General features: G+C 37.2%; 1 protein-coding gene across 1 annotated transcript in view; it reads right to left on the reverse strand.

Moving 5' to 3' along the window:
• The window catches only part of USH2A (usherin), a 375,630-nt gene that overhangs the window by 286,824 nt on the left and 70,628 nt on the right, over positions 1–18,178 (reverse strand). Inside the window, exons 14-19 of the mRNA XM_034060823.1 lie at positions 15,909–16,072; positions 11,277–11,435; positions 8,083–8,577; positions 5,542–5,814; positions 3,879–4,036; positions 2,000–2,144 (exon numbers count right to left, since the gene is read on the reverse strand). Of these exons, the coding sequence (XP_033916714.1) occupies positions 2,000–2,144; positions 3,879–4,036; positions 5,542–5,814; positions 8,083–8,577; positions 11,277–11,435; positions 15,909–16,072 (1,394 nt within the window). The remainder of the gene's footprint in view (positions 1–1,999; positions 2,145–3,878; positions 4,037–5,541; positions 5,815–8,082; positions 8,578–11,276; positions 11,436–15,908; positions 16,073–18,178) is intronic.

Consider the following 18,178-nt stretch of genomic DNA (forward strand, 5'->3'; position numbering starts at 1 on the left):
GTTTCAACCCGTTAGCCCTTGTCCTTTCACTACAGTCCCTAATGAATAGTCCCTCCCCAGCATCCCTGTAGGCCCCCTTCAGATACTGGAAGGCTGCTATGAGGTCTCCACGCAGCCTTCTCTTCTCCAAGCTGAACAGCCCCAACTTTCTCAGCCTGTCTTCATATGGGAGGTGCTCCAGTTTCCATTATTCTCCTCAGGATGAGAGGAGAGATACTAGTCTAAATTTAGTATAACCTTTAGCTCAACGTGGAACACAGTTCAAAGCTCCTGGATTGTGTTATGATGCAAGGAGCACATTTCAGTCAAGACTTCCACCAAAAAGCTCCTTTTGCCAGGGCATGCAGGGGGACTGGCATACAGCCAGGGAGGCTGTGTCTGTGCCAGGGAGACACTCCTTCATGAAACAGAACTCAACAGTCCTAGAAAGGCAATTTTAGTTTAATTTTGTGCCATTTAATGACAAAAAAAGAGTATTAATGGACTAAGACTTAATCTATTTTTTCAAATGACACAGACCTGTTTCTCCTAACTTTGTTCCAAGTTTGAACTCCCTCTGATCTAAAACTCATCACCTAAGTAGTGTTTCTTTTAAATTGTCTCTGGAAACACAGTTTTGCAGAACTTTACAAAATGGAACATGCACACACACACAGAGAAAGATGTAAATTATTAAACAGTTTTCTTCAGAAATGGAAAATGTGAATGGTGGAATATAAAGTCGCATGCAAAATTTATGTGGTTTATTCTTTAGTTTGTCAGAATTCAAGATATTGCATTAACACACTTTAAAAACATAAAAGGAAGCCACTACAAGACTGATTCTTTGCTTTCAAGGCTTTACAACAGTAAGCAGAAAAAAGCTACACTGTGAGACAAGTAGTAAATTGGGCTGTTATTCTATTTTGTATTCTCTTGTCTTCTCTAATGTGGTAGGTCTCTAAGTATTAACACAACCAGGGAGGAGATGGTCATAAACAAGCTGTCATGCATAACCAAGCTATTGCTTCTGAGTCTTTTAATACATGTATAAATGCAAAGTTGGATCATTTGTAGTAATAACGTGTGTATTTAGGCCATATTTGTTTCCATGGTTATCAGCACAGACTGGAATGCTGCTCCTTGCACAGCTGTTTGGTATCGATAAAGTCATGCTCATACAAGTAGGAATCTGTGTAGGCTGAAACTTTAAGTAATAGCAGTATGAAGAAACAAAATAAGTTTTGAAATCAGCAGTTCAGCAAGAGAGAAGGCTGACAGAACAATCTTTGCTCAATGAAACACAAAGACAATACAGTGGAATCAAGGAACATGATAGTCATAGAATCAACATAGAATCATCTATGACAAATGGAAAGGCAATTAAATAGATGAAGAAAAGAGAACAGACTAGAGGTAATATTTCAAGAGTTTAAATTCCACATCAGTTCATGTATGTAAAACTTCCTATTTACTTGTTTTGGGCAACTCCTCATTCCCTGTCTGCAAGCTCCTACATCTTTTCATTGATTATACAGAGTAGCTTTGATGGAATTCAGACAACTCAAAAAGAAACTTTCAGATTTTTTCCTACAGGAGACCAAACTACATTAAAAAAAAGGTAATTTCAAGGATCATCATCACAACCTCCATATGACAAGACCATTAATTGCTTAACTAAAAATGCTAATATTGTGAAAATAATTGATGTATTCTAAAGTCTATACAAAGGAAACCACAATGTTAAGGCATTAGCTCTCAGCAAGTGACAAAAACACACATACACATAACCTGCAAAGGAGAGTACACAAATCCTATTGCTATAATAGCATACCTTCAACTTTAATTGAAAACAGTTTGGTTTTAACCTGTCAAGATAAATAAATAATAATTAAGCAAGTCAGTTTGTATTAATACAACACCTACCCCTGTCACTACGCATCAAACTAAGATCATCTTAATGGTATTACTTAGTAAACTATATGTCAGTTTTGCACTTTGGTACAGATTGTTTCCTTACCAGCTGCTAAGGTTTGTCCCATGCCTGGCTCACTGTCTACACAACCAACTTGATTGCAGAGAGTAACAGTAAAGTTGTATGTCCTGTAAGGTTTTAATCCCATCACTACATAGGATAGCTCATGAGCCTCAGCTATATGCAACACCTACAAAGCAAACAGATTGGAAGACAACAGCTGGTTAATAATATCTTTATTCCTATTATTTGATGACATATTAACTAATAAGAAACTTGTCTTTGAATTTGCAGGTGCTTCATTTGGATGTGAAAAAGCCTGCAAAGACCAGTTGAGGGAGACAATTATTTGGAAGAATTTGAACAAGGTAGGATGTAGGTGATAATACTTCCCATCACACTGTTTTATGAGGTAATAAGACAGTTCCTGAGTGGATAAATGAGGAAACAAAGTTATTACCTCATAAAACTGTGTGGTGGTATAGCTATCACTACAAACAGCACAGCTACAATCCAGATGACAAAAATGACACTATTAAGTAGTGAAATCTGATCACCATTGAATGAGTGACATGATTAGCAGGCATCAGAAGGGAGGGGAATAACTGATACTTCCAGACATTTGAAGCTATCAGAGAGTGGAACTGAATAAACTGTTGTATTTTAGATACCTTCTTTATTAGTTGTTTATTTAAATGAAAAAAATCTTGCAAGCCTGTTACCAGAAGCAATTTACATTTATTTATTGTTACAACAGCCCCAGGAGCAATAGTATCCCCACTTGACAGACAAATAAACTGAGGCCCATCTGTGGTACTACTGAAAGACAAATTCATCTCTGAAACGAGAAATACAGTACCAGATCCACTCCCACATTCTGAATACCTGGTGTCCTCAACATAAAAAGGACATGGAACTGTTAGAACAAGTCCAGAGGAGGCCACGAGGATGATCAGGGGACTGGAGCACCTTCCATATGAAGACAGGCTGAGAAAGTTGGGGCTCTTCAGCCTGGAGAAGAGAAGACTGCGTGGAGACCTCATAGCAGCCTTCCAGTATCTGAAGGGGGCCTACAGGGATGCTGGAGAGGGACTATTCTTTAGGGGCTGTAGTGACAGGACAAGGGGTAATGGGTTAAAACTTAAACAGCAGAGGTTTAGATTGGACATAAGGAAGAAATTCTTTCCTGTTAGGGTGGTGATGCACTGGAATGGGTTGCCCAGGGAGGTTGTGAATGCTCCATCCCTGGCAGTGTGCAAGGCCATGTTGGATGAAGCCTTGGATGATATGGTTTAGTGTGAGGTGTCCCTGCCCATGGCAGGGGGGTTGGAGCTAGATGATCTTAAGTTTCTTTCCAACCCTAACTATTTTATGATTCTATGATTCTATGTTTCTTGGCTAATTCCTAAGCTTTGAGCTTACTACTATTACCATGGTATTTGTTTGACAAACCCAGTCACGCCAAAACTACAACTGTATTTTAGTTACATATTTAGACTTTATAAAGTTGGTTTCCCCACTTCAAAGACTTGTCCATTATCCAGGAAGCCAGACAGGTAACTTCTTAATGAAAATGCAGATTCCTACAATACAACATGGCTTTAAGCATATCAACACACATAGCAGTAATACAGAATGTGAACATGCAAAGATCAAGGCAGTTTAAACATTGATTGATCTCATCCCTCATAATTTTGAATCTCACTCACTATTGCAAACAAGCCAACTCAGGAATACAATATACCACCCAAAATGAATGTATAAGATTAGAGAGCACTCTGGATAGACTGATAGGTGAAAAAGTTAGATCAGAGGATACACAGCAGATCGGGGAAACAATTCATCACAACATCAAGGAGGACATCAGACTTTATCAATTTACTATTACCAGTCAGGAAAAACTTAATGTAACTAACAAGAATACCTGAGAAAATCGTGGCAAGAATCTTTGTTCAGTCATCAAGTTGATGCTGTATCCTGTCACTTCTCCTCTTGCTAAATTATCTTCAGGTTTTTCCCATGACACATTGAGGGAATATGGTGAAAGAGGGAATACTGATGGAGATGGCATAAACACTGGGGCTGAAATAAAGTTAATATAGTAACACTGATAAAAGAAGTGACCAATGTGTATAATGCAACTTTTCTCATTGTAATCATAAAACACCATTCCTGGAAGTCTTATTTCTTTCTTTGTGCTCAAGTCTAACTGGAATTTTCATCTTTTGATAGCACATAAAAAGTACCTCACCTACCATTCTCCCGTTTTCTACTCTAGCAATCAATTCAGAATAAGACTCTGCTTATGTTTTCAAAGAAATACTAATCAACACTAAAGTCCTAACCCCTGCAGCAGGTAAGAAAGAACATATGAATGTAAAGGTCTTGAAGAAAAACTTCATGCAACCTGGGAAAAAACTGATAAAAGCAAAAAGCGTTCAATACTTCAGCATCTTAAAAGCAATTTTGTTTGCTAGGCCAGTTTGAAATTAACATGTCTCTCACTTCTTACAAAACAGTTCCCCTGTCTTCCACAGTAAATCTGTAAAAGGATTGTTTGCACTGTAGTTAAATCCCCACCTGATTACTCTGCAATAATAGGATACCAACTCATAGCACTTCTGCTATGTACAAACAACTGCACTAATGGACCTCTTCCCAAATACAATTTAACACTTTTATAACATATAGTATTTAAGAACAGAGAAGCACAAAGACTCATTTTGAAATGGGAATTAGTTTAGCCTGCTGTTTTGCAGAAGCAAGTGACTAAGGTCATGATTTTCAAGCTAACAGCAAGCAAAAGCATCAGTGATAGTAGCAGGGACGTTTAACTGCAAAACATAGGCTCTAACAGCCTAAAACCAGCCTTAGATTTCTTATGAAAACATTGACATCAAAACCTGTTCTTTCAAATATATCAAGTGCCAAGCCCTTTTGACAACAAAAAGGTTATAGTAAGAGCCACTGTGAAATGGTTAAACTTCAGGGAAAAAACAGTCCTTATTATGACACTTGACTCCATAGTAGTATATTAAAAGTTTCAAGCAGTATATTCCTGAAAAGGTAACATTCTCAAGTTTTTAAAAAAAGAAAATCCTTTATAATCAAAGCCTCAGTTCAGGAAAATTCATTAGAACCTCCTTTCTGAATATATGTACCTTCTTGAACAACTTTCCTTATTCAAGCCAATTGTTTCTGTATTTGTGACAAAATTGACAACCTACGAATTGTGACCAACCCAATCTTTTTTCATGTTTTCTCTCTTTAAAGAACATATAAATAGCAAGTGAGAAAACAGTCAAGAATTCAGACATTGCTTGGTAGATTTTGCAAACTTATAGCTTTGATTTAATCAACAGGGATTATTTTCTTCAACAATATAAACTTATGGTAAAAAACAGAAACTTTTTGTTTTGCTTAACATACTAAGTTGTGAGATAATCTGACCTATCTTTAGCTTAAAACTGAGAATTTGACTTATTTGAATCATCATCAGACACGTTTTATTGAAAAGAAAAAAAAAAGAATGCATTGTAGTTTAGTTTCCCTTTTATTTGTACCAAACAAATTAACCCAAAACTTACCAGCCTCTCCTGTTTGTCCTGTTATCCAGTCTGAAGATATGCTACCTGCCATGTTTACTGCTAGCACAGAAAATTCATACTCTGTGAATGGCTCCAGATCAGTGACTATGGTAGTGGTCTGTGGTGGAGCCAGAGCATTTTCATTAGGAGACTCCATAACTGGTTGAGGACTGAACCATCCACTGCTTTGAAAAATACGAATTTCAAGAGGAGGAAAGTTCCCAGCTGGCTTTAACTTTTTTCTCATGTAAAGTTCATATCTTATAACTATGCCTAGAGAGAAAAAGTTTACATACTTAAACAATTTCTACTAAAATACCAACACCAATAGATTTAATAAGTTAAGAATCTATCAATCAACATGGGAGAAAGTACAGCATTAGAAGCTTTCCTTATTTCTGCTATTTTGATCCAAATAACTCACTTTGGCATTTCTTGCATTAAACTATTGCTTTTCTCTTCCATGCAATTTTGTGATTTGAAAACAACTGGCTGGATTACAGGATGAGTTCTATGACCCTCACCCTCAAGACTTAAATTTCAGATCAAATGTTACTGCAAATTGATGCAGGCCTTTGATTTTGAAAGGGATAATTATTGATTTTTTCATAGACAATAGGTAAGGAATTTTTGAGTAACAATCTACAGAACTTACTACTGGATATGAGATGTGTCTGTGTCAGATTTCCATCAATATAAACCTATTACGGACACAGAGAGGTCTCACCACTTTGGAAATAAAACAATTTGTATTGTGGTCTGAAGTGATACATGATCTAGGATGGACCATGGAAATAGTTTAGCTGTAAGAGTAGACCACAAGAAAGCTGACTGGAGATTTCCCCAATGGAAATGATAAGAAACATAGTCAGGAGATAGGTGATTACCATATAATGTATATATTTGGGACTATTCATGCACAGAACTAGAGAGGTTGTTTGGGAGAAACAGCTTCTCTCTTTGGCTTTGGAAAGGAAAGGAACTCCAACCAGACCAGACATCAAGAGAACTATGATAATATTGCTTAAATCTGCCTGTGATGGCAATTACATGCACATGTCTGTGGGGTAAACTATGAAGAATGTATGCTACAGGTTGAGTGACAAACACTTTGAGCAAATATTGTGACCTGCATAGTAGCAACTGCCCTCTAAATATATAAATGCACTCTCATGCAGGCATTCTTCCTTCCTGATCTGGTAATAGCTGGCAAATGAAGTGTTTGAAGAGAAAGCTCAGCTCCCCATAAACAGATGCCCATTCTGTGAGCAGATCAAAATGTTTGTTTTTGCATGCACAAATACTTCTGCATGTAAGCACAAGCTCACAAAACTCAATTGCACATATATCAAAAGATAAAGTGTTTACCAGTCAAATCTGTGGCACCACAAAAGTATCCTACAACAGCTGTGTTCTTAGTTTCAAAACCCTAAAATATTATTACACAAGTTAGACCAGCAAATCTTGGCAATCGCCTAATCTCTTAACAAAGTTATACTGGTAATAGAATTAGTTACCACACATGACGGATGGTTTTAAAACCAGACTTCTCTGCTAATTTTTAGAGGCTTTTTCGTATAACAGTTATCAGCTTATTTATTCTTTCACAGGTAATATCACCACATCTGTCTGAACTAGGCAATCTGGCAAATTAGGAAAAAAATTAATTTTTCTGTAAAGGTTTTATTATAAATGTGATTTTTGCTGCAGCAGATGCCACTAAGGTTGTGTTGGTTTTGGCTGGGGTAAAGATCATTTTCTTCATTGTAGCTAGTATGGGGTTGTGGTTTGTTTGGCTTTGTGCTGGAAATGGTATCACAAGGATGTTTTAGTTACTGCTGAGCAGTGCTTACAGAGGGTCAAGGCCTTTTCTGCTTCTCACACCACCCCACCAGTAAGTAGGCTGGGTTGTACAAGATGTTACGAAGGGACAGAGCTGGGATAGCTGACCCCAACTGACCCAAGGGATATCCCACACCATATGGTGTCATGCTTAGCATATAAAGCTGGGGGAAGGAGGAAGATGGGACTTTTGGAGCGATGATGGTGTTTGTTTTCATAAGTAACTGCTACCTGTGATGGAGCCCTGATTTCCTGCACATGGCCCAACATCTGCCTAACCATGGGAAATGGTGAATTAATTCCTTGTTTTGCTTTGCTTGCATGTGCAGCTTTTGCTTTACCGGTTAAACTGTCTTTATTTCAACCCATGGGTTTTCTCACTTTTACCCTTTCGAATCTCTCCCCTACCCCACTAGGGTGGGGTATGAGTGAGCAGCTGGATGGTGTTTAGTTGCCAGCTGGGGTTAAACATGACAAAGAGCTAAATCCTGGACCAAACACATTCAGTTGGAGTTCTGGATGCCAAACAAATAGAACACAGACTCTGAGGATATATTTAGTGGCAGACAGGCAAATTAATGCCTCACTTTATTCTCAGTTGATGTCGCATGGATAAGGAGATTCTAATCAGATTTGAGAAAATGCTGCTTTTCCTTTACAAAAAATCTTTGACTTACAAAAGTAAATACAACGTCTCACCATTTGGTTTCTCAGGTGGTGACCATTCCACACCCAGTTCTGTAGAGCTGATGGTTTCTACCAGCGGTGGGTGTAGCCCTTCTGGAGGAGCTTGTGCAGTAATTACTGTTACTGGCTGGCTCTTTAAGCAGCCTCCACTAGTACAAGCTTGCACAGAAAAGACATACTTTGTAAATGGAATGAGATTCTCAATGATTGCTGAAGTTTCTAAGCCTTCATACTGACCACAAGGTTGAAGATCAACAAATTCAGTACATGTCAAAATGTATTTCTCTATGGGCCCAGAGTAATTGGAGAGGCTTGTCCAGTGAAGTAAAACAGAGTGGTCACTAACAGGAAAGAAGGGATTTAAATGCAAGCTTCCCATAGGTATCCCAGATTTTGTTCTGTATGTCACTGAGACACTTCTTGTAAAACCATGAACATTGCTGACATGAATGTAATAAGAATAGAAGGTGTATGGAGACAACATGGTATCAGTGAAGGTCTGAACACCTAAAGCAAACAGGAGACAAGAAAATTGTATGAGTCACACATTAAAAATAATCCTAATATGCATACCTAAAGTCTTTCCAGCCCTAAACCAAGATGTAAGTTATGTCTCCTTGCATAGAATCACAGAATGGCTAAGGCTGGAAAGACCTTAAGATCATCTAGTTCCATGATCTCCTTGAGATCATTATGAACTTGGTAACTTCTCAATTCTTCTTTTTTTTTTTTAAACAGGGAAGCCCCCCACCCTCTTTCCATTTATTATCTTCCATAGCATATTGGCATCACTAAAGAAATTACTTTTCCACTGAATTTCTCCCAGTTCATGCTTCAATCATGAGCAAGATTAATACAATCATCATCTTATTCCTTTCTTTAAATAATTCTTTCAAATGTAAATCACCATCAGCTTAGAGGGTCTGATTTAGAAAAACTCAAATAAAACCATTCTGACAGGTTTTGCATCTTTGTTTTTTATTCATTTTGTACTGTAAGACCAAATATTTCATCTTTCTTTACTTTCACTTCTAAAATGGTGCTTAATAGTTCATTTTAAAGCATCTGATCTTGGATGAAATATGAAATAATTATTAAAAATGTATATCCAAAGTTTACATTTACCTTCCTCATCCCCTACTCTCCATTATTCTAGATAGCTTTGTAGCTAAGCTGCACTGACACAGCTGCCCTGGCTGAAGTGCTTCTGGGCACAAACTTGGGTACCAAAGCCAATAGGACAAGTGTAAGTTTCTTAGATAGACTGGCGAGAACCCTGGAAGCAGGAGCATGACCAGCAGTTGCTATAAAGGCAAGTAAGAGCCTGCCATGTGTCCAGTTGCCTCTTCTATGGCCAGAGAAAAGAATGGCCACAGAGGCAGTGCGAGTCAGTGCTACAGAAACCTGGGAGAGCTACACTTTATGCGATGATCAGATTCCCATCCTATATACCTTCAACTTAAAGGAAAAGAGAATAGGAAAGAAAAAAACCCAGTGAGGCTGCTATCAGCACCTGCAAGTATCAGAATTCCTTGTGACACGACAAAACAGGAGTACTCCCTGAACTAGATTCTAGGACCTCCCTGCCTCAGAATCAGCAGCCTTGATCTAGAACTGCCTGCCTAGCCATCTACCAACTCCAGAATTCACATCTACTGGAGAAACAACTGCACCAATACCATCCTAGCTCTACAATCAACCCATCCCCCAAAAAGAGTCTGTGGAATGGGCCAGGACTCTATGGATTAAGGTCAACCCTGACTCAGAGGCCCCAGGTCTAATGTTGACCACAAGTACATTACTTTTGAAATAGAGACATGAGAAGAGGCAGATCACCCAGAATGCTGATATCATCTGCCAGAAAAGTAACCAGCACCATGAACATGAGAAGGTTCAGTCAGTATTGAATTATAAGTCTTCCAAATTTCATACTATACCAAGAAAGAAAACCTTATCGAAAGTTCTTACAGGATACGCAACCTATTCTAAATATTTAAATGCCAGCAGATGACTTCACATCATTAAGTAGGGAGATTGCCAGGAAGTGTCAGAAATGTCTTTTGAAACAAAATCTATGTTTGTACAAAGTAATGTTTTGTTAAATACAAACATGCTAATGGCTTGTTGGCCAGCTAAACAAAATCAGATATTTTTACTCTCTACAACATTAATTCTTATTTTTACTAAAGTTAAGCTTTTAAACCAAATTGTGGAATTGGAATGTTTTCTAAAACCCCTCCAAACTTTTAAAAATGTTTATTTCTCTCCTCTCACTTAATTCCATGCTTACATGGGGTTGCATACATTTCTTCATGGTATACACAGCAGTGTCCAAATTCACACACAGTAATCAACTGTAACACAGCAAGATGCACCAAAATGTAAAAATACTAGGTGCATTCCAAGGATTTGTGTTTCCACTGAATAAAGGTCTTTTTGTTTTCACTCCAGGGTAAATGCCAATAATTAGAAAGAATCAACTTCTGAAAAATACTAATGCTGCATTGAGATGAAAACGCAACAAGCTAAAGAAGCTGCTACAACAGAAATCAAACTTTAGTACAATTAAAGCACATCTAGAGCCTTAAAAAAAAGGAAAAAAAAAAAAAAACCAAACCAAAACACTTTGATAAGAGAATCAATAGCAGCACAAAATGCCTTTCCAGCTAGGACAGAGTGTTGAATCCTTGAGGATCCCTTTGCAAGCCTCAGCATGACAGATGTGGTGCTGCTGGAGGCAAATCAGGAGCTCCACTTAACAGAAGGTGCTAAAACTTAGAGGCACTTTCCTAATCTGTTAACAGTTTAAAACTGTGAGGATGAAAAAAAAAAGAGTTTAAGCACATTATGGTCTCTTCCATTTAATCTAATCCTTTAGCTGGGACTTTATGCTTCTATTAGATTTTGGAAAAGTTTGGAGAGAATGCTTCTGGTGAGTAAATTCTAAAGTGTTTCAGATTAAAAAAGTAAAAAATTATAAGCCATTTTGGGTCACTCAGTTTGCCAGATTTTAGACTGGGGTATTAATTTCTTTCAAGGAAAATTAATAACACAGAACAGGAACTCACTAAGGGAAAAAAGAACTATGTATTTAAAAACAGAATAATAATCACAAAAGAGAAATCTTTAGGAAAAATTATATACATATACATAGCTATGTGAACACAAACCCACAAATTCTTTGGTGTGTTACTATAAATACTTACTGTAAGGGTGGTAGTCTTCAGTTGTATAAATTTCAGCCTCATCCCTATACAGCTGGTAAGTAAGCCTGTTAGAATTTGGTGAGTCAGGGGGACTCCACAAAAGACTGATGGCAGAGGAATTGAGAACTTCTCCTATAGGAGGAGGTTGCTGGAATGGAGCTAAAAAAAAAATATATACAACAAAACAGTAAGGGGTAATGGGTTGAAACTTAAACAGCAGAGGTTTAGACTGGGTATAAGGAAGAAATTCTTTACTGTGAGGGTGGTGAGGTACTGGAATGGGTTGCCCAGGGAGGTAGTGAATGCTCCATCCCTGGCAGTGTTCAAGGCAAGGTTGGATGAAGCCTTGGGTGATATGGTTTAGTGTGAGGTGTCCCTGCCCATGGCAGGGGGGTTGGAACTAGATGATCTTGAGGTCCTTTCCAATCCTAACTATTCTATGATTCTATGAAACACCACACTAAAAAAAAAGGACATAAAAATGAAGGTAATCAATAATCACACAAATCACAGAAAGAGATACTGGCAGCCTATGAAGAGGTTTGAGCTACTTCAGAAGTGACTGGCACTGAAACACAGCTCCTCCTGGCACTACTGTTGCCCATGCTGGGCTGGATGTTCAAAGGGAGAATCTTCTCTACACAACATGCAACTGATGCTACAAGGGGTAAGTGTGATGCATTAATCACACAATGGGCTCAAAGAGGAAATCCCAGCCATCCAGGAATCTTGGAATTGATCATGGACTGACCACAAGGCAAAGACTTTAGAATGCCACTAGAGGAGGAGGTAATGTGTTGAAGAGGCCCCACTATATAATAAATTACCAGGTATGTTGGTTTGTTTTTTTCAGTGTTTTTTCTTTTTTTGGTTGGTTTGTTTTTTTTTGGGGGGGGGAGGGGAGCTGGGGGTGAGTGTGTGGTCATTCCTTTTTCTGTTTCCTATTATTATTTTTTTTATATTGTTACTGTTATATTTTACTTTATTTCAGTTAAACTTTTTAAACTCAACCCATGGGGTTTTATCTTGATTTGTCTCCCAGTCCTACTCAGGGAGGAGAGAGTGAGCAAGCAGCTGCGTTTTACACTTAGATGACAGCTGGACTTGAACCACAACAACATCAAATTTACACATTTAAACAAATGACAGATAAACTTTATCTCTCCTCCCCCTCCCTCCACCCCCCATTAATGCAAGTACAACAGAGTTTTCCAAACAATTTTTCTTTTTAATGTATTTCAAGACCTCTATAAAATGGGAACATGTCTATCTGGTCACATTATTGAAGTCTATATTTCAAATATAAGCATATAATTTATTGTTTTAGAGGATTCATTCCATTTTCTCACAGGCCAGGCATAACTTCATCTAATAGAATAGAAATGGGAAGACCAACTAACTACAAATTTTACTAAAGTGTTACGCTATGTCTGCTTAATCAAATGACAAAAAACAATAAGGCAAATTTTTAAAGTTATTTAGACAATTCACTCCCATTTGTTTCCAATGAAATTTAAATCAACGAGAGCGAGGTTTTAAGAAACCAGCTTCAGATTCTTATTTACCAAAATACTACTCTGCTATCACCTCCATTAACTTTGGAAAATGTACTACTTGATTGCTCTGGTATCAGGGAAGAGAATAACAAACCTCTGGTTCACAAGCCAAATATCTCACATTTTCAGAAAAAGCAAGCCTTTCCTGTCTCTCTTTTGTTATCCAGCTGTATGATCATGGGCCATTCTAAGATAATGGCTATCACTCAGTAATTAAACTTTACATGCATAAATATACACATACACAAGGACATGTAAGTAAACATACTGTTTTATGGTTGGACTCAATGATCTTAAAGGTCTTTTCCAACCTAAATGATTCTATGATTCTATAGTGTGGATTTAGAGGAAAACATTTTGGTCCAAGAATGAGAATAGGGCAGTACAGAAATCAGCATGTAAAGTAAGCTACCAGAGCTGGATCCAGAACCACCCAATAAGCTTTTCTTCCTTACATTCATACATACACAAGCATCCTTACATTCCTGCATACATAAACATTTCTTCCTTATGGTTTCTTCCTCACATACACAAATATATCAACATTAGAAACATGTGGGTTTCGTTCATCTTCTCTCCTGTTTATAAACTATCATCATCCTCATTACATGGATATTTGCTTAATACACTCTGCTTGCCAAAAGTTAATTATCAAAATCTTTTTGGCCAAGCTAACAGCAGACAAGAAGCAAAGGGTGAAGTTGCAGACAGAAAACAACATGAGTACCTCAAGCCACACAAGTGATGGATGTAGAGCCTTAGGCCAACATCAGTGGCTTTTTAAACATACGGGGTTTTAATACAAACCTAAAAAGTGGGTTGAAGTTTTTTATTTAGAGTAAGATAATGAAAAACCCTGCTTCTACTGCAGTCTCACAGCCAAGACACAGCAGAATATATTTATAGAATTCACTGCATTCAATAAACACAGTCATCATCTCCCACTAGAAAGCAGAGGTTGCTTTGCTGCCAGTCTAGAGGGGTTTTGTTCATCTGAGTCAGGAAGTGAATATATGCTTAAGTATCTACAGGAGTGAAGTATTTACAAGAGTAAAGAATCTGAAAGAGATAAATGCTCCTAAATCCCTTTGACATTTTGGAAAGTTTCTCTCCATGTAATACATGCTCACAAGACCTGAGCAATCACAGAAATTTATCAGCATAACCTTCATTCTTCATTCTCAGTCTCATACTACTGCATATTACTCCTATGTGTCTGCTGGTCTGCACTGTGGATGTGTAAGCAAAGTATTGCATTTCATAATTTTTTAATGTAACATCCAAGATATTGTTGGGCAGAAAAACTAAAAATAGATCTTTTCCTTGAAGAATGTGAGTTGAACGGTGACAGCAACTTATGTTTGCTTCCCTCTGCAAAGACTTCCAATGAGTAATGGTCTGAGTCAACAAAATACTATTCTGCAATGAAAATAACCATAACTACCAAGCCAGGTAAAGCTGCATATCTGCGCAACAAGTTGAAATATTTTGGTATGAATAACCAAAGGACTGCAATTGCTATATCATTTATGTCCAGAAGAGGACTCCGCTTGTCATTTCAAATACTGCCTGACGTATTTTTTCAACTACCATCTATGGTATTATTTATCTGTGTCATTATTAATCAATTTTATAGTTGAATTGCCATTGACCTTTATCCAATGTATATCCCAACATAAATAAGCAAAGCACTTTGAAGATGAATCATAAAAGCACCACGTATTATTATTATTATTACATATTCAATTGAAACATCCTACATTTTTTAAAGAAATAACAAGCCAATCAACTATCTACATGATGAATAGATACTATTCCTTCTACAGAAGAGTATGGGGAAAAACAAAACCAAACTGTATCTGAACACTTAAAAAAAAAGTTTTTGGAAACAACTCAGTCTCTTTGTTCTACCACAATTTCTGGCACTGCGCATTCCACAATGCATATTATTTGAAATTTAAACTGATTTTCAGTGAAATACAAATTGGTATCAAAGGGATTCGATTCCAGATTGAAGTTGTCTGCCCTTGTAAACTAACTCTTTGTGTATGTACATGCTTGCAAATCAATAGCGTGCACATCACAATGATGAATGTCACACAAATACCTATGCAGAATATGCAAAAAAATAATCTGTTGAAGGAGGATCTAGAAACATACTTCAGAGATTACTTGGGAATGTCTAACCATGTTGTTATATTATACATGGCTACCTATGTCTCACAGTAGGATCGGTGTGGCCATTATTAATTAGGCCTGCTGACAGAAATAACTACTTAGCATCTGAAGAACATGGTATGATGTCCTCAAAGCCTGTTTTTGAACATCGACCTGAAGATAACTTGATAATTTAATTTTCTTATTACATATATTTTTCCTCTCCTTTAAAATCCCTGCCAGCTTTGCACTGCTGAGTAAATCTGAACATTATGACACACAGGCTGAAACTGCGCTATCTCTTCAGATCCAGACTCACTGCCAGGATAGAAAAGCAGATATTCCATTGCAATGTTTCTTTACAATTCTTGATATGACCCTCAGCATAGTATCAGGCCCACCTCACATGTGCAGATTTATGACACTCTCTTAAACCATGTTGCATATTTGCATGTTGCAGAGGAGAGAGGCTACATTGCACCAAGGAGTAGATTCTGAATTAAGCACAAGGAGCAGGTCTTCAACAGACCTTCTATTATTCAGACCACCTGAAAGCAGATCTCCTGCCTCCTGTTAATGGCAGGAAAGGGGGATAAGCTGTAAGTTGTACAAATACTACTTCATTTGTGCGACTAAAAGGTGAACTCTGCACTGGTCACTGCAAAGAACATAGTGGGAAGTGCAAGGGAACTATGGGCCATTATTTCTCACCAAGTAGGACTGCAAGCGTAACGTGTGTATGACATGAAGCATTCTGGGCTTTTCTCTCTAGAAAACACTCCTGAGGTACTCACAGTGAAAATCACCCAAACTTTAGAGACAAGCCAACGTTAGGCTGACCTAATAAAAAACTCACTAAATCAACAAAATGAAAACACTAATCTGAAATACATGCTTTTAAGACCTAACATCCACTTACTTTTACTGCAGCCAAATAGGTTGTGGACATCCAAATTACTAGCATCAGGAGCACAGTTGTCACATTTCAAGCCAGTTACAAATTGTTTACAAAAACACTGTCCAGTAAAAAGATGACAAGTCCCACTAATAGCTCCTGCAGGATGACAATTACAGTGCTGACATCTACAAACAAAAACAATGCAAGGAAATTATCAAAACACATTAACACTGCAGTTAAGCACAGTAGGGTTTGGTTTAAAGGATCCTTGGGTAACATAATTAAAGAATCATCAACAGTTCAGGAGCTTGAGACACAGGAGAAAACCCATTAGTATGGTGAAAAAAAAGTAAATCTTACCAAAATGCTGCCCGCATTATTAAAAAATAAACATTAACATCTCAATGCCAGAATAATATTCTAAATTAGATTCAAACTCCTTAGAATTAAAGAGCTTTTATGTATATATTTATCTGTATAGAAACTGGAGAGTAACATTTGGCGATAACCACATTATGTACTCAGTCCTGCCACACTCGCACAACCTTTCTTGCAGAGTTCTAGAGGTTATGCTACATACTAGAATACACTGATACAGCTTTATAGGTTTCTGCACAATATATGAACACTTCTAATTTACAGAAAACTAGGCTTTTGTTGAAAAAGAAATCAGTTAATAATTCTTTGTCCACAAAGGCAACTTGAAGTTGAAATAGATAACACACTGTGAAGAAAGAAGAATGAATGTAGACAAAAATTAGGCAGAAAAAAACCTCGGATTAAAACACTGAAAGAAAATGAAATAGCAAAACTCTGAATTTTATAAGAGAAAACACATTTTCCTTGCAGCCTGATGGACAAAACTAGAAATAACTAAAAAGAATATTTGATTAAACGTGTACATTGAATTATTTTTTAATTTAGAAGAACCACAACTTCAAAAGCATTGGTAGCACACAAATGCCACATCTTAATTGTGTAAATCTCTCTGGCATCAGTCACATACTTTCAGGATTAATTTATTGTATGGCTTTTGCATGTGAAACCTCTCGCAATCAACTTCTCTCATGATCACCTTGTTTTTCATTTGATATACTATTTTCCCCACAGACATTCATTTATAGCAGGGATACTAATATCAGATTATGCAAATATTCAAAGGTTCAGAGCATCTCAGAAGTTAAGCAAAGCAATTTTTTCCTTACTGAAAACAGTTATGCTACCTATTGCAATACAGACTGCCATTCTTTGTCATAACAGAAAGTCAACAATGGCAAATAAAACTTTGCGCTTTAGATTCTAATTGCACCATATTTCAATTGCTGCACACTAAGGATAGTTTTGACATAACATGGACTGGGGAAAATGTGGGACTATACAGTGCAGCTAAAACATATCTAGACTTTATTCCCCTTGCCTTGAGTTGGAAAAGTCCAATTCTCAGGCAAAAGCAGCATCAGCCTTGAGAGAATCTTAACTTACTCCAGATGCTAGGTCCCAAGATGATGAAACAGCAAAAAGACCTTGAAGAAGCACAAGAGGGAGAGAGTCATGACATGTTCCCTTTGCTCTCCTAACCCTAAGACTTAAACAAAACTTGTCGATTTTTATTTGTCTAATCCTTCCTTGTCCAGTTTCATCATATCTAGGGAACTAAGTGGTGATGCCTTTACACAAGTTACTTTGCTGTTTTCACAGTCATCACTATCGCCTTAGTCTATCTCTTATCTATATGAAGGTAGAGATAAAAGTGAGTTCAGTTATGGTTAATGGCTTTTTAAGGCAAGGGAGGGTTGAAACTGTTTTCACATTAGGACACTAAAATCCAGGTCAATAATCAGTGAAATAGACACTAAATGTGACAGATTTTTAAACAGGTTTATGAAAACTTTCACATACATTTTCTGCCTATCACAGAGCTCTCTGTATTAGAGTTCCTTTACTCCACAGAAGCTCGTACTGTGTGATCTCCTGGGGAATCATTCAACACCCTTAAAAAGGCTGGTAAAAGCTAAAGCTCCAAAATAAGCTGCAAATTTGTTTTATGGACTAATATCCTTTTGGGAATAAATAAAATACATTCTCTCTTGGAAATCACTATATTGTAGTTTGCTCTCTTTTACAGTCAAGAGAAAAGGGCAATTTTTTCAAACTGTAGTAAGTCTTTTCATCTGTAGACAGTGCATTCAAATCCCCCTTCAAACAGAGTTTTTATTTAGACTATATAAATGTCATGACTGAAAAAAAAAGAAACAGCTTAGTTACAGAAAAAAATACAAAATCAGAATTAT

Source organism: Melopsittacus undulatus, chromosome 3 (genome assembly GCF_012275295.1).
Source record: "Melopsittacus undulatus isolate bMelUnd1 chromosome 3, bMelUnd1.mat.Z, whole genome shotgun sequence".
Lineage (NCBI taxonomy): Eukaryota > Metazoa > Chordata > Aves > Psittaciformes > Psittaculidae > Melopsittacus > Melopsittacus undulatus.